The sequence below is a fragment of the Patagioenas fasciata genome, chromosome 36, assembly GCF_037038585.1.
Source record: "Patagioenas fasciata isolate bPatFas1 chromosome 36, bPatFas1.hap1, whole genome shotgun sequence".
Lineage (NCBI taxonomy): Eukaryota > Metazoa > Chordata > Aves > Columbiformes > Columbidae > Patagioenas > Patagioenas fasciata.
In genome coordinates this window covers 2,913,893-2,939,190 of record NC_092555.1, presented here as the reverse complement: position 1 = coordinate 2,939,190, position 25,298 = coordinate 2,913,893, and the positions used below count along the sequence as shown (strand labels likewise).

The following is a 25,298-nucleotide window of genomic DNA, read 5'->3' as shown; positions in this document are numbered from 1 at the left end:
CTCCCCGGTGACAGTGACCATGTGGGGAGGATGTGACCAGGGTTTTGGGGACACCGCAGTGTCACCTTGTCACCCTGTGTGGTTGGGGGGACACTGTGGTGTCACTTTGTCACTTCTTGGGGTGGTGGCACCGCCAGGTGCTGTGGTGACACCTTCAGGTTGGGTCCCCTACCCGGTCACGGTGACCACGTGGGGAGGATGTGACAAGGGTTGAGGGGACACCACAGTGTCACCTTGTCACCCTATGTGGTTGGGGGGACACTGTGGTGTCACTTTGTCACCTCCTGGGGTGGTGGCACCTCCATGTGCTGTGGTGACACCTCCATGTGCAGTGGTGACACCTCCATATGTGGTGGTCGTGTCCCCTCCCCGGTGACAGTGACCACGTGGGGAGGATGTGACCAGGGTTTTGGGGACACCGCAGTGTCACCTTGTCACCCTGTGTGGTGGGGGGGACACTGTGGTGTCACTTTGTCACCTCTTGGGGTGGTGGCACTGCCAGGTGCTGTGGTGACACCTTCAGGTTGGGTCCCCTCCCCGGTGACAGTGACAGTACAGGGAGGATGTAACCAGGGTTTTGGGGACACCGCAGTGTCACCTTGTCACCCTGTGTGGTTGGGGGGACACTGTGGTGTCACTTTGTCACCTTCTGGGGTGGTGGCACCTTCATGTGCAGTGGTGACACCTCCATAGGTGGTGGTTGTGTCCCCTCCCCAGTGACAGTGACAGTATAGGGAGGATGTGACCAGGGTTTTGGGGACACCGCAGTGTCACCTTGTCACCCTATGTGGTGGGGGGGACACTGTGGTGTCACTTTGTCACCTCTTGGGGTGGTGGCACCTTCATGTGCAGTGGTGACACCTCCATAGGTGGTGGTTGTGTCCCCTCCCTGGTGACAGTGACCATGTGGGGAGGATGTGACCAGGGTTTTGGGGACACCGCAGTGTCACCTTGTCACCCTGTGTGGTGGGGGGGACACTGTGGTGTCACTTTGTCACCTCCTGGGGTGGTGGCACCTCCATGTGCTGTGGTGACACCTCCATGTGCAGTGGTGACACCTCCATAGGCGGTGGTTGTGTCCCCTCCCCGGTGACAGTGACCATGTGGGGAGGATGTGACCAGGGTTTTGGGGACACCACAGTGTCACCTCGTCACCCTATGTGGTGGGGGGGACACTGTGGTGTCACTTTGTCACCTCTTGGGGTGGTGGCACCGCCAGGTGCTGTGCTGGCACCTTCAGGTTGTGTCCCCTCCCCGGTGACAGTGACAGTATAAGGAGGATGTGACCAGGGTTTTGGGGACACCGCAGTGTCACCTCGTCACCCTATGTGGTTGTGGGGACACTGTGGTGTCACTTTGTCACCTCTTGGGGTGGTGGCACCTCCATGGTGCTGTATTGACACCTCCATGTGCAGTGGTGACACCTCCATAGGTGGTGGTTGTGTCCCCTCCCCGGTGACAGTGACAGTATAAGGAGGATGTGACCAGGGTTTTGGGGACACCGCAGTGTCACCTCGTCACCCTATGTGGTTGTGGGGACACTGTGGTGTCACTTCGTCACCTCTTGGGGTGGTGGCACCGCCAGGTGCTGTGCTGGCACCTTCAGGTTGGGTCCCCTCCCCGGTCACGGTGACCATGTGGGGAGGATGTGACCAGGGTTTTGGGGACACCGCAGTGTCACCTCGTCACCCTGTGTGATGGGGGGGACACTGTGGTGTCACTTTGTCACCTTCTGGGGTGGTGGCACCTTCATGTGCAGTGGTGACACCTCCATAGGTGGTGGTTGTGTCCCCTCCCTGGTGACAGTGACCATGTGGGGAGGATGTGACCAGGGTTTTGGGGACACCGCAGTGTCACCTTGTCACCCTGTGTGGTGGGGGGGACACTGTGGTGTCACTTTGTCACCTCTTGGGGTGGTGGCACCTCCATGTGCTGTGGTGACACCTCCATGTGCAGTGGTGACACCTCCATAGGTGGTGGTTGTGTCCCCTCCCCGGTGACAGTGACCATGTGGGGAGGATGTGACCAGGGTTTTGGGGACACCGCAGTGTCACCTCGTCACCCTGTGTGGTGGGGGGGACACTGTGGTGTCACTTTGTCACCTCTTGGGGTGGTGACACCTCCATGTGCTGTGGTGACACCTCCATAGGTGGCGGTTGTGTCCCCTCCCCGGTGACAGTGACAGTATAGGGAGGATGTGACCAGGGTTTTGGGGACACCACAGTGTCACCTTGTCACCCTACGTGGTGGGGGGGACACTGTGGTGTCACTTTGTCACCTCTTGGGGTGGTGGCACCTCCATGTGCAGTGGTGACACCTCCATAGGTGGCGGTTGTGTCCCCTCCCCGGTGACAGTGACCATGTGGGGAGGATGTGACCAGGGTTTTGGGGACACCACAGTGTCACCTCGTCACCCTATGTGGTGGGGGGGACACTGTGGTGTCACTTTGTCACCTCTTGGGGTGGTGGCACCTTCACAGACAGTGGTGGCACCTCCATGTGTGACCATTGTGTCCCTTCCCTGGTGACACCAGCAGTGTGGGGAGGACCTGGCCGTGGTTGTGGGTGACACTGTATTGTCACCCCACGTGGCGTTGGTGGGTGCCAGCAGCGTCACCTCATGGTGGTGGCATTGTCCCGGTGTCCCCTCCCGGGTGACAGCGCCAGTGTGTGGAGTACGCATTGACAGCACAGCCGTGGTTACGGTGACACACCGCGGTGTCACCTTGTCACCCCAAATAGCGGTGATAGGACCCCGCGGTGTCCCCCTGTGCACACGGGGGTTGTCACCCCATGGTGGTGGCACTGTCACCCTGTCCCCTCCCCGGTGACAACACCAATGTGTGGAGTACGTGTTGAAGGTACAGTCGGGGTTACGGTGACATGTCACAGTGTCACCTTGTCACCCCAAATAGCAGTGATAGGACCCCACGGTGTCCCCCTGTGCGCATGGGGGGTGTCACCACGCACTGGTGGCACTGTCACCCTGTCCCCTCCCCGGTGACAACGCCAATGTGTGGAGTACGTGTTGAAGGTACAGTCGGGGTTACGGTGACATGTCACAGTGTCACCTTGTCACCCCAAATAGCAGTGATAGGACCCCACGGTGTCCCCCTGTGCGCATGGGGGGTGTCACCACGCACTGGTGGCACTGTCACCCTGTCCCCTCCCCGGTGACAACGCCAATGTGTGGAGTATGCACTGAAGGTACAGTTGGGGTTACAGGGACACACCGCGGTGTCACCTTGTCACCCCAAATAGCGGCGATAGGACCCCGCGGTGTCCCCGTGTGCACACGGGGGGTGTCACCCCATGGTGGTGGCACTGTCCCCATGTCCCCCCACCGGTGACAGCGCCAGTGCATGGAGTACGTGCTGAAGGTACAGTCGGGATTATGGGGACACATTGTGGTGTCACCCCAAATAGCAATGATAGGACCCCGCGGTGTCCCCCTGTGCACACGGGGGGTGTCACCACGCACTGGTGGCACTGTCACCCTGTCCCCTCCCCGGTGACAACGCCAATGTGTGGAGTATGCATTGAAGGTACAGTTGGGGTTACAGGGACACACCGCGGTGTCACCTTGTCACCCCAAATAGCAATGATAGGACCCCGCGGTGTCCCCCTGTGCGCATGGGGGGTGTCACCCCATGGTGGTGGCACTGTCCCCATGTCCCCTCCCCGGTGACAACGCCAATGTGTGGAGTACGTGTTGAAGGTACAGCCGGGGTTACGGTGACATGTCACAGTGTCACCTTGTCACCCCAAATAGCAGTGATAGGACCCCACGGTGTCCCCCTGTGCGCATGGGGGGTGTCACCACGCGCTGGTGGCACTGTCCCCATGTCCCCCCCCCGGTGACAGCGCCAATGCGTGGAGTACGCGTTGAAGGCACAACCGCTGCGCCGCTACATCCCGCGCAACCGCAGCCAACACCGCGTCTGGGCCATGGTCAACTCCACCGCCTTCGAGTACATCATGTTCGTCCTCATCCTCCTCAACACCATCGCGCTGGCCGTGCAGGTGGGCGCGGGGACACCTTGGGGACACCGTGGGGACACCTTGGGGGGCAGGCCGGGGGCGGCGGTGACGCTGTTGTTTGTCCGCCTGTAGCACTACGAGCAGTCCAAGCCGTTCAACTACGTGATGGATCTGCTGAACATGGTGTTCACCGGGCTCTTCACGGCGGAGATGCTGCTCAAGATCGTGGCCTTCAAACCGCGGGTGGGGACACGGGGACACGGGGGGACACGCGGGGGGGCGCGTGATGGGGGGGGTCACACGGGGATGGGGTGACACCTGAGGACAGGGGGTGACACCTGAGGATGGGGTCACACAGGGACAGGGTGACACCTGAGGACAGGGGGGGTGACACCTAAGGATGGGGTCACATGGGGATGGGGTGACACCTGAGGACAGGGGGTGACACCTGAGGATGGGGTCACACAGGGACGGGGTGACACCTGAGGACAGGGGGTGACACCTGAGGATGGGGTCACACGGGGATGGGGTGACACCTGAGGACAGGGGGTGACACCTGAGGACAGGGGGGTGACACCTGAGGATGGGGTCACACGGGGATGGGGGTGACACCTGAGGACAGGGGGTGACACCTGAGGATGGGGTCACACGGGGATGGGGTGACACCTGAGGACAGGGGGTGACACCTGAGGATGGGGGTGACACCTGAGGATGGGGTCACACAGGGATGGGGTGACACCTGAGGACAGGGGGTGACACCTGAGGATGGGGTCACACGGGGATGGGGTGACACCTGAGGACAGGGGGGGTGACACCTGAGGATGGGGGGGGTGACACCTGAGGATGGGGTCACACAGGGATGGGGGTGACACCTGAGGACAGGGGGTGACACCTGAGGACAGGGGGTGACACCTGAGGATGGGGTCACACAGGGATGGGGTGACACCTGAGGACAGGGGGTGACACCTGAGGATGGGGTCACACAGGGATGGGGTGACACCTGAGGACAGGGGGTGACACCTGAGGACAGGGGGTGACACCTGAGGATGGGGTCACACAGGGATGGGGTGACACCTGAGGACAGGGGGTGACACCTGAGGACAGGGGGGTGACACCTGAGGATGGGGTCACACAGGGACGGGGTGACACCTGAGGACAGGGGGGTGACACCTGAGGATGGGGTCACACAGGGATGGGGGTGACACCTGAGGACAGGGGGTGACACCTGAGGATGGGGTCACACAGGGATGGGGTGACACCTGAGGACAGGGGGTGACACCTGAGGACAGGGGGTGACACCTGAGGATGGGGTCACACAGGGACGGGGTGACACCTGAGGACAGGGGGTGACACCTGAGGACAGGGGGTGACACCTGAGGATGGGGTCACACAGGGATGGGGTGACACCTGAGGACAGGGGGTGACACCTGAGGATGGGGTCACACGGGGATGGGGTGACACCTGAGGACAGGGGGTGACACCTGAGGACAGGGGGTGACACCTGAGGATGGGGTCACACAGGGATGGGGTGACACCTGAGGACAGGGGGTGACACCTGAGGATGGGGTCACACAGGGATGGGGGTGACACCTGAGGACAGGGGGTGACACCTGAGGACAGGGGGGGTGATACCTGAGGATGGGGTCACACAGGGACGGGGTGACACCTGAGGACAGGGGGTGTCACACAAAGAGGGGTGTCACCCAAGGACAGGGGGTGTGACACAATGACAGGGCTGTCACACGAACATGGGGGTTGTCACACAAAGAGGGGGGTGTCACATGCGGTGACACTGTCACCTAAGGACAGGGGTTGTCCCACGAGCACAGGGGGTGTCCCATGAGCACAGGGGGTGTCACACAAGGTGACACTGTCACCTAAGGACAGGGGTTGTCACACGAGCACAGGGGGTGTCCCACAAGGTGACAGTGTCACCTAAGGACAGGGGTTGTCCCACGAGCACAGGGGGTGTCCCACAAGGTGACAGTGTCACCTAAGGACAGGGGTTGTCCCACGAGCACAGGGGTTGTCCCATGAGCACAGGGGGTGTCACACAAGGTGACACTGTCACCTAAGGACAGGGGTTGTCCCACGAGCACAGGGGGTGTCACACGCGGTGACAGTGTCACACGAGCACAGGGGGTGTCCCACAAACACAGGGGGGTGTCACACACGGTGACAGTGTCACCTAAGGACAGGGGTTGTCCCACGAGCACAGGGGGTGTCACACACGGTGACAGTGTCACCTAAGGACAGGGGTTGTCCCACAAGCACAGGGGGTGTCCCACAAGGTGACACTGTCACCTAAGGACAGGGGGTGTCACAGAGCACAGGGGGTGTCCCACAAGGTGACACTGTCACCTAAGGACAGGGGTTGTCCCACGAGCACAGGGGGTGTCCCACAAACACAGGGGGGTGTCACACACGGTGACAGTGTCACCTAAGGACAGGGGTTGTCCCACGAGCACAGGGGGTGTCCCACAAGCACAGGGGGTGTCACACAAGGTGACACTGTCACCTAAGGACAGGGGTTGTCACACAAGCACAGGGGGGTGTCCCACACGGTGACAGTGTCACTTAAGGACAGGGGTTGTCCCACGAGCACAGGGGGTGTCCCACAAGGTGACAGTGTCACCTAAGGACAGGGGTTGTCCCACAAGCACAGGGGGTGTCACACAAGGTGACAGTGTCACCTAAGGACAGGGGGTGTCCCACAAGCACAGGGGGGTGTCACACACGGTGACACTGTCACCTAAGGACAGGGGTTGTCACACGAGCACAGGGGTTGTCCCATGAGCACAGGGGGTGTCACACAAGGTGACACTGTCACCTAAGGACAGGGGTTGTCCCACGAGCACAGGGGGGTGTCACACATGGTGACAGTGTCACCTAAGGACAGGGGTTGTCCCACGAGCACAGGGGGGTGTCCCACGAGCACAGGGGGTGTCACACAAGGTGACAGTGTCACCTAAGGACAGGGGTTGTCCCACAAGCACAGGGGCTGTCCCACGAGCACAGGGGGTGTCCCACGAGCACAGGGGGTGTCCCACAAGGTGACAGTGTCACCTAAGGACAGGGGTTGTCCCACGAGCACAGGGGGTGTCCCATGAGCACAGGGGGTGTCACACGCGGTGACAGTGTCACCTAAGGACAGGGGTTGTCCCACGAGCACAGGGGGTGTCACACACGGTGACAGTGTCACCTAAGGACAGGGGGTGTCCCACAAGCACAGGGGGTGTCCCACGAGCACAGGGGGTGTCCCACACGGTGACACTGTCACCTAAGGACAGGGGTTGTCCCACGAGCACAGGGGGTGTCACACACGGTGACAGTGTCACCTAAGGACAGGGGTTGTCCCATGAGCACAGGGGTTGTCCCACGAGCACAGGGGGTGTCACACAAGGTGACAGTGTCACCTAAGGACAGGGGTTGTCCCACAAGCACAGGGGTTGTCCCACAAAGTGGGGGGTGTCCCACGCGGTGACAGCGTCACCTGAGGCCCCACAATGTCCCCCCAGCACTACTTCTGCGACGCCTGGAACACGTTTGACGCCCTCATCGTGGTGGGCAGCGTGGTGGACATCGCTGTCACCGAGGTCAACGTGAGTGCCACCCCCACCCCCCATTTGTGTCCCCTGCCTGCCTGGGGGGGTGTGTGGGGGGGGGGGGCTGTGGGGTGACAACGGTGTCCCCAATCCCTCCGCACCATCACGTCCGTCTGTCCGGCTCCACCATCCATTCCATCTCATACCGGCGGTGACAGAACGGGGGGCACGTCGGCGAGGTACGGCGGTGTCACCGGGTTGGGGTTGGGGGGGTGACAATGTTAGGGTCCCTCTGACCCCCCCGTGTCCCCAACCCAGAGCTCCGAGGACAGTTCCCGCATCTCCATCACCTTTTTCCGCCTGTTCCGCGTGATGCGCTTGGTGAAGCTGTTGTCCAAGGGCGAGGGGATCCGCACGCTGCTCTGGACCTTCGTCAAGTCCTTCCAGGTGGCCTTGGGGACATGGCGGGGGGGTTGGGGACATCACGAGGGGTTGGGGACATCACGAGGGGTTGGTGACACCCCCTCTGTGTCCCCCCCCCAAAGGCGCTGCCCTACGTCGCCCTCCTCATCGCCATGATCTTCTTCATCTACGCTGTCATCGGGATGCAGGTGGGGACACGGGGGGTCCGGTGTCACCTCCGGGTGTCACCTCCGGGTGTCACCCCCCTGGTGTCACCCCCCTGTGTCACCTCCCAGTGTCATCCCCCTGGTGTCACCCCCCCCCCCCCCCCGTGTCATCTTTGGTGTCACCTCCCGGTGTCACCCCCCGGTGTCACCTCCCGCTGTCACCCCCCTGGTGTCACCTCCAGTTGTCAAACCCTGGTGTTGCCTCCTGGTGTCACCTCTGGGTGTCACCTCCCTTGTGTTGCCTCCCAGTGTCGCCTCCGGGTGTCACCCCCCTGGTGTCACCTCCTGTTGTCACCTCCAGGTGTCACCTCCCATTGTCACCTCTGGGTGTCACATCCAGGTGTCACCTCCCTGGTGTTGCCTCCCAGTGTCACCTCTGGGTGTCACCCCCCTGGTGTCACCTCCCGGTGTCACCCCCCTTGTGTTGCCTCCAGGTGTCACCTCCCTGGTGTCACCCCCCTGGTGTCGCCTCCCGGTGTCACCTCCTGGTGTCACCCCCCTGGTGTCACCTCCAGTTGTCACCTCCGGATGTCACTTCCAGGTGTCACCCCTCCGGTGTCATCTCCCAGTGTCACCTCCGGGTGTCACCCCCCTGGTGTCGCTTCCCGGTGTCACCTCCTGATGTCACCCCTCTGGTGTCACCTCCGGGTGTCACCCCCCTTGTGTTGCCTTCCGGTGTCGCCTCTGGGTGTCACCTCCAGTTGTCACCTCCAGTTGTCACCTCCAGCTGTCACCCCCCTGGTGTCACCCCCCTGGTGTCACCCCCCCGGTGTCATCTCTGGTGTCACCCTCCTGGTGTCACCCTCCTGGTGTCACCTCCCAGTGTCACCTCCGGGTGTCGCCTCCCGGTGTCACCCCCCTTGTGTTGCCTCCCAGTGTCACCTCCGGGTGTCACCCCCCTGGTGTCACCTCCCGGTGTCACCTCCAGTTGTCACCCCCTGGTGTCACCTCCTGTTGTCACTTCCTGTTATCACCTCTGGGTGTCACCTCCCAGTGTCACCTCTGGGTGTCACATCCAGTTGTCACCCCCCTGGTGTCACCCCCCTCGTGTCGCCTCCGGATGTCACCTCCCAGTCTCACCTCTAGGTGTCACCTTCCTGGTGTCACCCTCCTGGTGTCACCCCCCCAGTGTCACCCCCTTAGTGTCACCCCCCCGGTGTCACCCCCAGTGTCACCCACTTTGTCCCCCCGTGTCCCCAGACCTTTGGGAAGGTGGCTCTGCAGGATGGGACCCAAATCAACCGCAACAACAACTTCCAGACCTTCCAGTGTCACCCCCTGGTGTCACCCCCCCAGTGTCACCCCCTTAGTGTCACCCCCTGGTGTCACCCCCAGTGTCACCCACTTTGTCCCCCTGTGTCCCCAGACCTTTGGGAAGGTGGCTCTGCAGGATGGGACCCAAATCAACCGCAACAACAACTTCCAGACCTTCCCCCAGGCCGTGCTGCTGCTCTTCAGGTGGGGATGGCACCTCCTATACGCCCTATAAGGTCCCAGTGTCACCTAAGGAGAGCTCTATAGGCTCCATATGCTCCATATGCTCCATAGGTGCGCCACGGGCGAGGCCTGGCAGGAGGTGATGTTGTCCGCCCTCCCCGGCCGGCGCTGCGACCCGGAGTCGGACGCGGGCCCCGGGGAGGAGTTCGGCTGCGGCAGCTCCTTCGCCATCGCCTACTTCATCAGCTTCTTCATGCTCTGCGCCTTCCTCGTGAGAAACACGGACCCACGGCACCCAGCCCCACGGCCCCACTGCCCCACGGCCCCACTGCCCCACAGCCCCACGGCCCCACAGCAATGCTGCCCCACAGCCCCACGGCCCCCAGCCCCACGGCCCCACTGCCCCACAGCCATGCTACCCCACAGCCCCATGGCAGTGCTGCCCCACGGCAATGCTGCCCCGCTGCCCGACGGCACTGCTGCCCCACGGCCCCACTGCCCCACAGCCCCATGGCAATGCTGCCCCACAGCCCCACAGCAATGCTGCCCCGCTGCCCCACAGCCCCCAGCCCCACAGCACCACTGCCCCACGGCCCCACAGCCCCCAGCCCCACAGCCCCATGGCAATGCTGCCCCACAGCAATGCAGCCCCATGGCCCCACAGAAATGCAGCCCCATGGCCCCACAGCACCACTGCCCCATAGCCCCACTGCCCCACAGCACCATGGCAATGCTGCCCCACGGCGATGCTGCCCCATGGCCCCACTGCCCCACAGCCCCACAGCCCCACAGCAATGCTGCCCCACAGCCCCATGGCAGTGCTGCCCCACGGCAATGCTGCCCCACTGCCCCATGGCAATGCTGCCCCACAGCCCCATGGCAGTGCTGCCCCATGGCAATGCTGCCCCATGGCCCCACTGCCCCACAGCCCCATGGCAATGCTGCCCCACAGCAATGCTACCCCATGGCCCCATGGCAATGCTGCCCCACAGCACCACAGCCCCATGGCAATGCTGCCCCACGGCCCCACTGCCCCACAGCCCCACGGCACCACTGCCCCACAGCCCCACAGCGCCACTGCCCCACGGCCCCACGGCGCCGCTGCCCCACAGCCCCCAGCCCCACGGCCCCACGGCCCCATGGCAATGCTGCCCCACTGCCCCACAGCCCCATGACAATACTGCCCCACAGCACCACTGCCCCACGGCAATGCTGCCCCACAGCCCCACAGCAATGCTGCCCCACGGCCCCACTGCCCCACAGCCCCATGGCAATGCTGCCCCACAGTGCCGCTGCCCCACGGCCCCACTGCCCCACAGCCCCATGGCAATGCTGCCCCACGGCCCCACGGCCCCACTGCCCCACAGCCCCACGGCAATGCTGCCCCATGGCCCCATGGCCATGCTGCCCCACAGCGCCGCTGCCCCACAGCCCCATGGCAGTGCTGCCCCACTGCCCCAGAGCCCCACAGCAATGCCGCCCCACGGCAATGCTGCCCCACGGCCCCACTGCCCCACGGCCCCGCTGCCCCACAGCCCCATGGCAGTGCTGCCCCATAGCCCCATGGCAATGCTGCCCCACAGCCCCACAGCACCACAGCCCAGGCCCTTGGGGGGCCCCAGCTCAGCCCATAGCAACGTCAGCAGCAGCAGCCCGGCCCCATAGCGAGAGGCCCTGCCCCATAACAACAGGCCCTGACCCATAGTGAGAGCTCTGACCCATAGTGAGAGCTCTGACCCACAGCAACAGCCTTGCCCCATAGTGAGCTTCCCTGCCCCACAGCAGCAGCTGTGACCCACAGCCAGCAACCCTGCCCCACAGCAACATCCCTGCCCCATGGCGAGATCCCTGCCCCATAGCAAGACCCACAGCAACATCCCTGCCCCATGGTGAGATCCCTGCCCCATAGCAAGACCCACAGCAACATCCCTGCCCCATGGAGAGATCCCCACCCCATAGCAAGACCCACAGCAACATCCCTGCCCCATGGAGAGATCCCCACCCCATAGCAAGACCCACAGCAACATCCCTGCCCCATGGTGAGACCCCCACCCCATAGCAAGACCCACAGCAACATCCCTGCCCCATGGTGAGATCCCTGCCCCATAGCAAGCCCCCCTGCCCCATATCAACCCCTGTGCCCCATAGCAAGCCCCCCTGCCCCATATCAACCCCCGTGCCCCACATCAACATCCCTGCCCCATGGTGAGATCTCCGCCCCATTGCAAGACCCACAACAACATCCCTGCCCCATTGCAAGCCCCCCTGCCCCATATCAACCCCTGTGCCCCACAGCAAGACCCCCCTACCCCATATCAACCCTGCTGCCCCACAGCAACATCCCTGCCCCATAGCAAGACCCACAGCAACATCCCTGCCCCATGGTGAGATCCCTGCCCCATGGTGAGATCCCCACCCCATAGCAAGCCCCCCGTACCCCATATCAACCCCTGTGCCCCACATCAACATCCCTGCCCCATGGTGAGATCCCCACCCCATTGCAAGCCCCCCTGCCCCATATCAACCCCTGTGCCCCATAGCAAGCCCCCCGTACCCCATATCAACCCCCGTGCCCCACATCAACATCCCTGCCCCACGGTGAGATCCCTGCCCCATGGTGAGATCCCCACCCCATTGCAAGCCCCCCTGCCCCATATCAACCCCCGTGCCCCACATCAACATCCCTGCCCCATGGTGAGATCCCTGCCCCATGGTGAGATCCCTGCCCCATTGCAAGCCCCCCGTACCCCATATCAACCCCCCTGCCCCACATCAACATCCCCGCCCCATGGTGAGATCCCTGCCCCATGGTGACATCCCCACCCCATAGCAAGCCCCCCGTAACCCATATCAACCCCTGTGCCCCACAGCAACATCCCTGCCCCATAGTGAGATCCCCACCCCATTGCAAGCCCCCCTGCCCCACAGCAACATCCCTGCCCCATGGTGAGATCCCTGCCCCATGGTGAGATCCCTGCCCCATAGCAAGCCCCCCTGCCCCATATCAACCCCTGTGCCCCACAGCAAGACCCCCTACCCCATATCAACCCCTGTGCCCCACAGCAACATCCCTGCCCCATAGCAAGACCCACAGCAACATCCCTGCCCCATGGTGAGATCCCTGCCCCACGGTGAGATCCCTGCCCCATAGCAAGACCCACAGCAACATCCCTGCCCCATGGTGAGATCCCTGCCCCATGGTGAGATCCCTGCCCCATAGCAAGCCCCCCGTACCCCATATCAACCCCTGTGCCCCACAGCAACATCCCTGCCCCATGGTGAGATCCCTGCCCCATAGCAAGCCCCCCCTACCCCATATCAACCCCTGTGCCCCACAGCAACATCCCTGCCCCATGGTGAGATCCCTGCCCCATAGCAAGCCCCCCCTACCCCATATCAACCCCTGTGCCCCACAGCAACATCCCTGCCCCATGGTGAGATCCCTGCCCCATAGCAAGCCCCCCCTGCCCCATATCAACCCCTGTGCCCCACAGCAACATCCCTGCCCCATAGCAAGACCCACAGCAACATCCCTGCCCCATGGTGAGATCCCTGCCCCATGGTGACATCCCCACCCCATAGCAAGCCCCCTGTACCCCATATCAACCCCTGTGCCCCACATCAACATCCCTGCCCCATGGTGAGATCCCCACCCCATTGCAAGCCCCCCTGCCCCATATCAACCCCTGTGCCCCATAGCAAGTCCCCCGTACCCCATATCAACCCCCATGCCCCACATCAACATCCCCGCCCCACGGTGAGATCCCTGCCCCATAGCAAGCCCCCCGTACCCCATATCAACCCCTGTGCCCCACATCAACATCCCTGCCCCATGGTGAGATCCCTGCCCCATAGCAAGACCCACAGCAACATCCCTGCCCCATGGTGAGATCCCTGCCCCATGGTGAGATCCCCACCCCATAGCAAGCCCCCCATACCCCATCTCAACCCCCGTGCCCCACATCAACATCCCCGCCCCACAGTGAGACCCCCGCCCCACAGTGAGACCCCCGCCCCATAGCCCCCCCCTCCGCCCCACATCTCCCCCCACAGATCATCAACCTCTTCGTGGCCGTCATCATGGACAACTTCGACTACCTGACCCGCGATTGGTCCATCCTGGGCCCCCACCACCTGGACGAGTTCAAGCGCGTCTGGGCCGACTACGACCCGGCCGCCAGGTCCGCCGGGGCGGGGTCACCGCGGGGTCAAGGCCACGGCCAAGGTCACGCTCACTGTGTGTGACCCCCCCCCGCCCCCTAGGGGCCGCATCAAGCACCTGGACGTGGTTTCGCTGCTGCGCCGCATCCAGCCCCCCCTGGGCTTCGGGAAGCTCTGCCCGCACCGCGTGGCCTGCAAGGTCCGGCTGGGAAACGGGGCCGCCCGGACGCCTGGGTCCCCTCTCCCGGATGCCTGGGTCCCTGCCCGGACGCCTGGGTCCCCCCATCCTGGGTCCCTCAGACACCTGGGTCCCCTCTCCTGGATGCCTGGGTCCCCTCTTCAGACACCTGGGTCCCCTCTCCCGGACGCCTGGGTCCCCTCCCCCGGACGCCTGGGTCCCTCTCCCGGACGCCTGGGTCCCTGCCCGGACGCCTGGGTCCACCCATCCTGGGTCCCTCAGACACCTGGGTCCCCTCTCCCGGATGCCTGGGTCCCTCTCCCGGATGCCTGGGTCCCCTCCCCGGATGCCTGGGTCCCTCTCCCGGACGCCTGGGTCCCTGCCCGGACGCCTGGGTCCCTCAGACACCTGGGTCCCCTCTCCCGGATGCCTGGGTCCCTGCCCGGACGCCTGGGTCCCCCCATCCTGGGTCCCTCAGACACCTGGGTACCCTCTCCCGGACGCCTGGGTCCCTCTGCCGGATGCCTGGGTCCCCTCTCCCAGATGCCTGGGTCCCCTCCCCCGGACGCCTGGGTCCCCTCCCCGGACGCCTGGGTCCCTGCCCGGATGCCTGGGTCCCCCCATCCTGGGTCCCCTCTTCAGACACCTGGGTCCCTCAGACACCTGGGTCCCCTCTCCCACCCACCTGGGTCCCCCCCATCCTGGGTCCCTTTTTGGACACCTGGGTCCCCTCCTGGACACCTGGGTCCCTCTCCCAGAAACCTGGGTCCCCCCCATCCTGTGTCCCCTCCCCGGACGCCTGGGTCCCTCTCCCGCACTCCTGGGCCCCTTTTTGGACACCTGGGTCCCCTTCCCGGATGCCTGGGTCCCCTACCCGGACGCCTGGGTCCCTCAGCTACCTGGGTCCCCTCTCCCACCCACCTGGGTCCCCCCCATCCTGAGTCCCATCCCCGGACACCTGGGTCCCTTCTTGGACACCTGGGTCCCCCCCATCCTGTGTCCCCTTTCCTGGACGCCTGGGTCCCCTTCCCGGATGCCTGGGTCCCTGCCCGGACGCCTGGGTCCCCCCATCCTGGGTCCCCTCCCCGGACACCTGGGTCCCCCCCATCCTGGGTCCCCTCTCCCACCCACCTGGGTCCCCCCCATCCTGTGTCCCCTCCCGCACTCCTGGGTCCCTCTCCCAGACGCCTGGGTCCCCATCCCACCCACCTGGGTCCCCCCCATCCTGGGTCCCCTCCCCGGACACCTGGGTCCCTTTCCCAAACACCTGGGTCCCCCCCATGCTGTGTCCTCTCCCGCACTCCTGGGTCCCCATCCCACCCACCTGGGTCCCCCCATCCTGGGTCCCCTCTCCCGAACTCCTGGGTCCCCTCCCCGGACGCCTGGGTCCCTGCCCAGATGCCTCCCCCCATCCTGGGTCCCCATCCCACCCACCTGGGTCCCCCCATCCTGTGTCCCCTCCCGCACTCCTGGGTCCCCTCCTGGACGCCTGGGTCCCCCCCATCCTGGGTCCCCATCCCACCCACCTGGGTCCCCCCCATCCTGTGTCCCCTCCCGCACTCCTGGGTCCCCTCCCGCACTCCTGGGTCCCTTTCCCAAACACCTGGGTCCCCCCCATCCTGGGTCCCCCCTCCCGCACTCCTGGGTCCCCATCCCACCCACCTGGGTCCCCCCATCCTGGGTCCCCTCCCGGACGCCTGGGTCCCTGCCCGGACGCCTGGGTCCCCCCATCCTGGGTCCCCTCTCCCACCCACCTGGGTCCCCCCATCCTGGGTCCCTTTTTGGACACCTGTGTCCCCTCTCCCGGACGCCTGGGTCCCTTTCCCAAACACCTGGGTCCCCCCCATCCTGGGTCCCCTCTCCCGCACTCCTGGGTCCCCATCCCACCCACCTGGGTCCCCCCCATCCTGTGTCCCCTCCCGCACTCCTGGGTCCCCTCCCGGACGCCTGGGTCCCCCCATCCTGGGTCCCCATCCCACCCACCTGGGTCCCCCCATCCTGTGTCCCCTCCCGGACACCTGGGTCCCCTCCCCGGACGCCTGGGTCCCCCCCATCCTGGGTCCCCCCCATCCTGTGTCCCCTCTCCCGCACTCCTGGGTCCCCTCCCGGACGCCTGGGTCCCCATCCCACCCACCTGGGTCCCCCCATCCTGAGTCCCCTACCCGAACACCTGAGTCCCCTCTCCCGGACGCCTGGGTCCCTCAGCTACCTGGGTCCCCCCCATCCTGTGTCCTCTCCCGCACTCCTGGGTCCCCTCCCGCACTCCTGGGTCCCTCTCCCGGATGCCTGGGTCCCCATCCCACCCACCTGGCTCCCCCCCATCCTGTGTCCCCTCCCGCACTCCTGGGTCCCCTCCCGGACGCCTGTGTCCCCTCCCGGACGCCTGGGTCCCCGCTGCGTCCCCAGCGCCTGGTGGCCATGAACATGCCGCTCAACTCGGACGGCACCGTCACCTTCAACGCCACCCTGTTCGCCCTGGTGCGCACGTCCCTCCGCATCAAGACGGAAGGTCGGACACCCCCGGACGGACGGACAGACCCCCCCCCAATGTGGGGGACACCCCCCCGATATTGGGGACCCCCCCCCGATATTGGGGACCCCCCCCCATTGTGTTGGGGGTCCCCTGTAAACCAGGGAACCTGGAGGTGGCCAACAAGGAGCTGCGTGCGGTCATCAGGAAAATCTGGAAGCGGACCAAGCCCAAACTGCTGGACGAGCTCATTCCCCCCCCCGAGGGTCAGTAAAGGGGGGGGTCGGCCCCCCCCAACCCCCATTAGGGTGCACCCCCAAATATTTGAGGGGTTTACCCCCCCCCCGAATTGGAGGGTTCGGGGTGAAAATTAAGGGGTTTTACCCCCCCGAAAAGGGGGATTCGGGTGGGGTAATGAGGGGGTTTTAGACGCCAATAGGAGGGTGCACCCCCCCCAAAATGAGGGGTTCAGCCCCCCAAAATGAGGGTGCACCCCCCCCAAAATGAGGGTGCACCCCCCCCAAAATGAGGGGTTCAGACCCCCCAAATGAGGGGTTCACCCCCCCCCCAAATGAGGGGTTCAGCCCCCCAAAATGAGGGGTGCACCCCCCAAAATGAGGGGTGCACCCCCCCCCAAAATGAGGGTGCACCCCCCCCAAAATGAGGGGTTCACACCCCCAAATGAGGGGTGCACCCCCCCAAAATGAGGGGTTCAGCCCCCCAAAATGAGGGGTGCACCCCCCCAAAATGAGGGGTGCACCCCCCCCCCAAATGAGGGGTTCAGCCCCCCAAAATGAGGGGTGCACCCCCCCAAAATGAGGGGTGCACCCCCCCCCCAAATGAGGGGTTCAGCCCCCCAAAATGAGGGTGCACCCCCCCCCAAAATGAGGGGTTCACCCCCCCCAAATGAGGGGTTCAGCCCCCCAAAATGAGGGTGCACCCCCCCCCAAAATGAGGGGTTCACCCCCCCAAATGAGGGCTTCACCCCCCCAAAATGAGGGTGCACCCCCCCAAATGAGGGTGCACCCCCCCCAAAATGAGGGTGCACCCCCCCCAAATGAGGGGTTCACCCCCCCAAAATGAGGGTGCACCCCCCCCAAATGAGGGGTGCACCCCCCAAATGAGGGGTTCACCCCCTAAAATGAGGGGTTCACCCCCCCCAAAAATAGGGGTTACCCCCCCAAAAAAGGGGGGTTCGCATTCAATAATTAAGGGGTTTTAGCCACCAAATAGGAGGGTGCACCCCCCCCAAAAAATGGGGGGGTTAACCCCCAAAATGGGGGGGGGTCACATTCAATAATTAAGGGGTTTTACCCCCCAAAATAGGAGGGTGCACCCCCAAAAATGGGGGCTTTACCCCCCCCAAATAAATGGGGGTTCCCCCCCAAATAGGAGGATTCACCCCCAAATAAATGGAGCCTTTACCCCCCAATATATGAGGGGTTTACCCCCCCAAAAATAGGGGGGTGAACCCCAAAAAGTGGGGGGTTCACCCCCCCGAAGAGGGGGGTTCACATTCAATAATTAAGGGGTTTTACCCCCCAAAATAGGAGGGGGCACCCCCAAAAAATGGGGGGGGGGGTTAACCCCCAAAATGGGGGGGGTTCACATTCAGTAATTAAGGGGTTTTACCCCCCAAAATAGGAGGGGGCACCCCCAAAAATGGGGGGGTTAACCCCAAAAAAGGGGGGTTCATGTTCAGTAATTAAGGGGTTTTACCCCCCAAAATAGGAGGGGGCACCCCCAAAAAATGGGGGGTCCCCCCCTAAAAAAAGGGGGTTCACCCCCAAATAAATGGGGGGTATTACCCCCCCAAATAGGAGGGTTCACCTCCAAAGCCACTAAGGGGGTGTCCCCCCCCATTTTGGGGTTGTCCCCATTTTGGGGGTGTCCCCCCCCATTTTGGCAATGTCCCCATTTCAGGGATGTCCCCCCCATTGTGGGGGTGTCCCACCCATTCTGTGGGTGTCCCCCCCTTGGTGTCCCCATTGTGTGAGTGTCCCCATTATGGGGTGTCCCTGTTTTTGGGGGGGGGTGTCCCCATTTTGGGGGTGTCCCCCCTCCATTTTGGCAATGTCCCCATTTCAGGGATGTCCCCCCCATTGTGGGGGTGTCCCACCCATTCTGTGGGTGTCCCCCCCTTGGTGTCCCCATTGTGTGGATGTCCCCATTATGGGGTGTCCCTATTTTGGGGGGGTGTCCCCATTTTGGGGGTGTCCCCACTTTGGGGGGGTGTCCCCCCCATTGTGGGGGTGTCCCCATTGTGTGGATGTCCCCATTGTGTGAGTGTCCCCATTATGGGGTGTCCCTGTTTTTGGGGGGGGGGGTGTCCCCATTTTGGGGGCGTCCCCCCCATTTTGGGGATGTCCCCATTTCAGGGATGTCCCCCCCATTCTGTGGGTGTCCCCCCCTTGGTGTCCCCATTGTGTGAGTGTCCCCATTGTGTGGATGTCCCCATTATGGGGTGTCCCTATTTCGGGGGGGTGTCCCCATTTTGGGGCTGTCCCCATTTAGGGGGTGTCCCCCCCATTGTGGGGGTGTCCCCCCTGTGGCTGTGTCCCCATTTTGGGGGTGTCCCCCCCATTTAGGGGGTGTCCCCCCCATTTAGGGGGTGTCCCCATTGTGTGGATGTCCCCATTGTGTGAGTGTCCCCATTGCGATGCATCCCTGGTTTTGGGGCGGGGGGTATCCCCATTTTGGGGGTGTCCCCGTTTGAGGGGGGGTGTCCCCATTTGGGGGGGGTGTCCCCCACTAGCGGGGGTGTCCCTGACCCCGTGTCCCCCCCCAGAGGAGGAGGTGACCGTGGGCAAGTTCTACGCCACCTTCCTGATCCAGGACTATTTCCGCAAGTTCCGGCGGCGGAAGGAGCGGGGGCTGCTGGGCCACAGCACCCAGCCCAGCAACCGCTGCGCGCTGCAGGTGCGGGGCCGCGCACCCCGACGGCGGGGGACCCCGAAATGGGGGGGGACACAAAGGGGGGGACCCCGAAATGGGGGGGACACAAAGGGGGGGACCCCGAAATCACGGGGCGGGGGGACCACAAAGGGGGGGGGACCCCGAAATGGGGGGGAACACAAAGCGGGGGGACACCGAAATGGGGGGGAACACAAAGGGGGGGACACCGAAATGGGGGGGACACAAAGGGGGGGGACACCGAAATGGGGGGGAACACAAAGGGGGGGGACCCCGAAATGGGGGGGACACAAAGGGGGGGGGGGACCCCGAAATCACGGGGCGGGGGGACCACAAAGGGGGGGGGACCCCGAAATGGGGGGGACACAAAGGGGGGGGGACACCTCGAAATGGGGGGGAACACAAAGGGGGGGGCCCCGAAATGGGGGGGGACACAAAGGGGGGGGCCCCGAAATGGGGGGGGACACAAAGGGGGGGGCCCCGAAATGGGGGGGGACACAAAGGGGGGGACACCGAAATGGGGGGGACACAAAGGGGGGGACCCCGAAGTAACGGGGGGGGGGGAAACCCCGAAATGGGGGGAACACAAAGCGGGGGGGACCCCGAAATCACGGGGGGGGGGGGAACCACAAAGGGGGGGACCCCCAAAGTGGGGGGGACCCCAAAATGGGGGGGGATACCCCCGAAATCACGGGGGGGGGAACACAAAGGGGGGGGGACCCTGAAGTTGGGGGGGGGAACCACAAAGGGGGGGACCCCGAAATCACGGGGGGGGGAACACAAAGGGGGGGGACCCCGGAAATTGGGGGAACACAAAGGGGGGGACACCGAAATGGGGGGGACACAAAGTGGGGGGGGACCCCGAAGTAACGGGGGGGGGGACCCCGAAATGGGGGGAACACAAAGCGGGGGACCCCGAAATGGGGGGGGGGACACAAAGTGGGGGACCCCGAAATGGGGGGGAACACAAAGGGGGGGAACCCCGAAATCACGGGTGGGGGACCACAAAGTGGGGGGGACCCCGAAGTAACGGGGGAGGGACCCCGAAATGGGGGGGACACAAAGGGGTGGGGACCCCGAAATGGGGGGGGAACACAAAGCGGGGGACCCCGAAGTAACGGGGGGGGAGGGACCCCGAAATGGGGGGGGAACACAAAGGGGGGGGACCCCGAAATTACGGGTGACCACAAAGGGGGGGGACACCGAAATGGGGGGGAACACAAAGGGGGGGGACCCCGAAATGGGGGGGGAACACAAAGGGGGGGGGGGGGGACCCCGAAATGGGGGGGAACACAAAGGGGGGGGACCCCGAAATTGCGGGTGACCACAAAGGGGGGGGACACCGAAATGGGGGGGAACACAAAGGGGGGGGACCCCGAAATGGGGGGACACAAAGGGGGGGGACCCCGAAATGGGGGGGAACACAAAGGGGGGGACCCCGAAAGGGGGGGGAACACAAAGGGGGGGGGGGACCCCGAAGTGGCGGGGGGGGAACCACAAAGGGGGGGGGAACCTGAAGTAACGGGGGGGACCCAAAAATGGGGGGGCTTATCCCCAAAATGGGGGGGCTTACCATAAAATGGGGGGGGGGACCCCAAAAGGGCGAGGGTACCCCAAAGTGAGGGGGGGAACCCCAAAATGAGGGGGCTTTGAGAAAATGGGGGGGGGGGAGGGTTCCCCCCCATAACGGGGTCCCCCAGGGGGGTGGTGCCGGGGTAACCTCCTCCCCCACCCCAGGCCGGGCTGCAGTCGCTGCAGGCGCTGGGCCCCGAGATGCGGCGGGCGCTGAGCTGCGACCTGGAGCTCGGCGACAACGACAACGGCGACGGCGACGGCGACGGCGCCGCGCCCGCCGAGGACGAGCGGCTGAGCTACGCCGTGAGACACGCCCCCCACGACACGCCCCCTGCGGGACACGCCCCCCCGACACGCCCCCTCCGGGCCACGCCCCCCGATACGCCCCCTGCGGGACACGCCCCCCGACACGCCCCCTGCGGGACACGCCCCCTCCGCGCCACGCCCCCTCCGCGCCACGCCCCCTCCGGGCCACGCCCCCCCCCGATACGCCCCCTCCGGGACACGCCCCCCGACACGCCCCTTGTGGGCCACGCCCACGGGGACGCCCCCTTCGGGCCACGCCCCCTTCGGACTATTCAACCCCCACAGGCCCTGAGAGGTTCCAGGGCTGCACCCCCCAGCCTCTCTTGTGGCCCCGCCCTCCCCCGAGGCCACGCCCCCCTGCAGGACCTGATAGGCTCTAGGGCTCCACTCCCCAGTCCCCCTTCTGGCCACGCCCCCCTGCAGGCCCTGAGAGGCTCTAGGGCTGCACCCCCCAGCCTTTCTTCTGGCCCCGCCCTCCCCCGAGGCCACGCCCCCCCCGCCATACCCACCGCCCCCTGCAGGCCCTGAGAGGGTCTAGGGCTCCACCCCCCAGCCCTTCTTGTGGCCCCGCCCTCCCCCGAGGCCACGCCCACAGTCTGCCCAGACCTTCTGGCCACGCCCCCCTGCAGACCCTGAGAGGCTCTAGGGCTCCACCCCTATTCCCACATGTGGCCCCGCCCTCCCCCGAGGCCACGCCCACAGTCTGTAACAGCCCTTCTGGCCACGCCCCCCTGCAGACCCTGAGATGCTCTAGGGCTCCACCCCTATTCCCACATGTGGCCCCGCCCTCGCCCTAGGCCACGCCCACAGTCTGCCCAGCCCTTCTGGCCACGCCCCTCAGGCCACACCCACCGCCTCCTGCAGACCCCAAGATGCTCTGAGGCTCCACCCACATCCCCGCCTCTGGCCACGCCCCGATGCCACGCCCACTGACACCCCTCTGGCCACACCCACTGTCCCCCCCCCGCAGGGCTCGAGGTGCTCTGTGGCTCCACCCACATCCTCACCTCTGGCCACGCCCCCGTGAGGCCACACCCATTTCCTCTGAGATGCTCCTTGGCTCCACCCCCGCCCCGTTCTGACCACGCCCCAACGAGTCCCCGCCCCATTGACCCCCAAATGTTCTATGGCTCCACCCCAGTCCCATTTCTGACCACGCCTCCCCCGAGGCCACGCCCACTGACTCGCCCCCTCTGCCCACAGCCCCCTGAGCCGCTCTATGGCTCCGCCCCCAGCCCCCCCGGGGAGCCCCCCCAGGACACCCCCCCACCCACCGAGGGGGACGAGCCCGCCCCCCCGAACCACGAGGGCACCCACAGAGAGAGCAGGTACGGGGGGGACCCTAATATTGGGGGGGGGGGGGGGCGCACCCCACTATGGGGGGGGGGGGGGGGTCACACACCTGAGGTTCCTGTGCAGGCGCCGCTCGGAGCTGGGGGGGCAGGACGAGCCCCCCCCCGTCCCGGGGCCGCCCGAGGAGGATCCGGAGCCCCCGGCCCCGCGGCACCGCCGGGGGGGGCACAGGTACCGACCCCCCCCCCGGTCCCCACGCGTGGGTGGGATGGGGGTGGTTTTGGGGGGGGGGGGGGGAGGGGTCTCACCCACCCTGTCCCCTCCCCAGGGGGACCCTGCCCGCCCCCCACCCCCCGCGCTGGGCGAGGGAGGGGCCGCGGGGGGGGTCGCTGCCGCTGCCCCCCCGGCACCTGGCGCTGCACAACGGGACCCTGGAGGGGCCGCAGCTCAAGAGGCGCCGGCTCCTGCCGCCCACCCCCGCGGGTGAGGGAGAGGGGCGGGGCGGAGGGAGGGGCGGGGCGAAGGGAGAGGGGCGGGGCGGGGCAGGGGGCGGGGCGAAGGGCGGGGCGAAGGGAGAGGGGCGGGGCGGAGAGGGGCGGGGCAAAGGGAGGGGCGGGAAGAAGGGAGAGGGGCGGGGCGGAGGGAGGGGCGGGGCTAAGGGAGGGGGCGGGGCGAAGGGAGGGGCGTGTCGAAGGGAGAGGGGCGTGGCGAAGGGAGAGGGGTGGGGCTAAGGGAGGGGCGGGCCGAAGGGAGGGAGCGGGGCTAAGGGAGAGGGGCGGGGCGAAGGGAGAGGGGCGGGGTGAAGGGAGAGGGGCGGGGATGAGGGAGAGGTGGGGCTAAGGGAGAGGGCAGGGCTAAGGGAGAGGGGCGGGGCGAAGGGAAAGGGGCGGGGCGAAGGGAGAGGCGGGGCTGGGGGAAGTGCTAGGGGAGGGGCGGGGCTAAGGGAGAGGAGGCGGGACTTGTAAAGGGACAGGACTAAGGGAGAGGGGCTGGGTTAAGGAGAGGGGCGGGGCTTGGAAAGGGGTGGGGCTAAGAGAGAGGGCTGTTCCGGGGTGTCGGGGGGGCCACACTGCCCGAGCCCCCCCAGGAAGGACCCTGGGGACACACACGGTGACCAAGCCCCCCATAAAACCTCTGGTGTCCCGGGGGGGGGCCCACACTGCCCGAGCCCCCCCAGGAAGGACCCTGGGGACACACACGGTGACCGAGCCCCCCATAAAACCTCTGGTGTCCCGGGGGGGCCCCACACTGCCCGAGCCCCCCCAGGAAGGGCTGTGTGTCCTGGTGGGGGGGGGTGGGGACACACACTGACCGCCCCCCCCCCCCCCCCCCCGCTTTCCTCAGGCCGCAAACCCTCGTTCACCATCCAGTGCCTGCGGCGCCAGGGGAGCTGCGAGGACGAACCCATCCCGGGCACCTACAACCCCTCGGGCCCCCCCGGCCCCGCGCGGCCGCAGGTACCCCACGTGTGACACAGGGACACGCGTGTCACCCCCCCCACACTCCGCCCCATTTACACCGCTCTCCCCACAGGGCTATGGGAGCTCCGACACCTGGCGCCTGGGGGGGTCCTCGCACGCCTGGGCCGCCGCGCCCCCCCGCGGCCACGTGGTGTACGCGCCGCTCATCCTGCTGGAGGGCGGCGGGGCGGGCGGGAGCGGCGGGAGCCTCCCCCCGCTGTCCCGCTGGTTCCTGGGGGAGCAGCGCGGCGCCCCCGGGCCCCTCCGCCTCCGGCCATGCGGCCCCGGGGAGGCGCTGGCCCGAGGCTCCGCAGACAGCCTGGTGGAAGCTGTGAGTGCCGGGGTGCGGACAGGGGGTTGGGGACACTGGGAACGCGGTGCCAGCTCCGCTCCTCCCCACCCCCCCCCCCCCCCCCCCCGGCAGGTTCTCATCTCGGAAGGGTTGGGGCTGTTCGCCCGCGACCCCAAATTCGTGGCGGTGGCCAAACGGGAGATCGCGGATGCTTGCGACATGACCATGGATGAGATGGAGAGCGCGGCCGCCGATCTGCTCACCCGCCGCCGCTCCAACCCCCCCGGCCACGGCTCCGGCTCCGGCTCCGCTCCGGCTCCCTCGGCCGCCTCCGCCGCCGTTTACAGCGACGAGGAACCGCTGCGCCCGCCGGCCGAGGACGAGCTGGCGGATGAGATGAGCTGTGTGGGCGGGGCCTGGGACCGCCACCAATGAACGGGCAGCGTGGGCGGGGCCGGGGATCGGCACCAATGAACGGGAAGGGTGGGCGGGGCCGGGGGGTAGCACCGCCCACGGGGTTGCTATGAATGAGCTGTGTGGGCGTGGTCTGACACCACGCCCCCTGCACCGAACACCCGCCACCAATGAATGGGTTGTGTGGGCGTGGTCTGACCCTAGCCACGCCCCCTACAGCAAGCACCCACCACCAATAAATGCTATGTGTGGGCGGAGCCTAGGATTAGCCACGCCCCTCCTTTGGAACGAAGCCCCGGCACCAATGAATGGGCTGTGTGGGCGTGGTCTGACACTAACCACGCCCCCTACAGCAAGCACCCACCACCAATAAATGCTCTGTGTGGGTGGAGCCTAGGACTAGCCACACCCCCTGTAATGCACACCCACCAATAAATGCTCTGTGGGGGCGGCGCCTAGGAGAAGCCACGCCCCCTCCTCCCCCGCAAGGAATCCCCAGCACCAATGAGTGGGCTGTGTGGGCGTGGCCTGCGCCAGGCCCCACCCCCCGGGCTGCAATAAACACCCGGCACCGGATTCCGAGTGGGCACTGCGGGGGGGGGCAGGGGGAGCGCCACCGTTTTTTGGGGGGGGGGAGGGCCCCA

General features: G+C 65.6%; 1 protein-coding gene across 3 annotated transcripts in view; it reads left to right on the top strand.

The window, feature by feature from the left end:
* The window catches only part of CACNA1F (calcium voltage-gated channel subunit alpha1 F), a 67,207-nt gene extending 42,147 nt beyond the window's left edge, over nt 1-25,060 (top strand). Inside the window, exons 29-48 of one of the 3 annotated variants that reach the window (XM_071801249.1) lie at nt 3,865-4,023; nt 4,114-4,224; nt 7,500-7,583; nt 7,745-7,765; nt 7,845-7,973; nt 8,072-8,137; nt 9,522-9,613; nt 9,704-9,863; nt 13,646-13,773; nt 13,856-13,952; nt 16,338-16,440; nt 16,566-16,667; nt 19,190-19,320; nt 21,052-21,192; nt 22,399-22,523; nt 22,615-22,719; nt 22,817-22,971; nt 23,833-23,945; nt 24,022-24,279; nt 24,373-25,060. In XM_071801249.1, the coding sequence (XP_071657350.1) occupies nt 3,865-4,023; nt 4,114-4,224; nt 7,500-7,583; nt 7,745-7,765; nt 7,845-7,973; nt 8,072-8,137; nt 9,522-9,613; nt 9,704-9,863; nt 13,646-13,773; nt 13,856-13,952; nt 16,338-16,440; nt 16,566-16,667; nt 19,190-19,320; nt 21,052-21,192; nt 22,399-22,523; nt 22,615-22,719; nt 22,817-22,971; nt 23,833-23,945; nt 24,022-24,279; nt 24,373-24,675 (2,583 nt within the window). In that variant the 3' untranslated portion in view covers nt 24,676-25,060. The remainder of the gene's footprint in view (nt 1-3,864; nt 4,024-4,113; nt 4,225-7,499; nt 7,584-7,744; nt 7,766-7,844; nt 7,974-8,071; nt 8,138-9,521; nt 9,614-9,703; nt 9,864-13,645; nt 13,774-13,855; nt 13,953-16,337; nt 16,441-16,565; nt 16,668-19,189; nt 19,321-21,051; nt 21,193-22,398; nt 22,524-22,614; nt 22,720-22,816; nt 22,972-23,832; nt 23,946-24,021; nt 24,280-24,372) is intronic. The other 2 variants (XM_071801247.1, XM_071801248.1) reach the window with 2 other exon arrangements.
* Nucleotides 25,061-25,298: the final 238 nt, after the last annotated feature.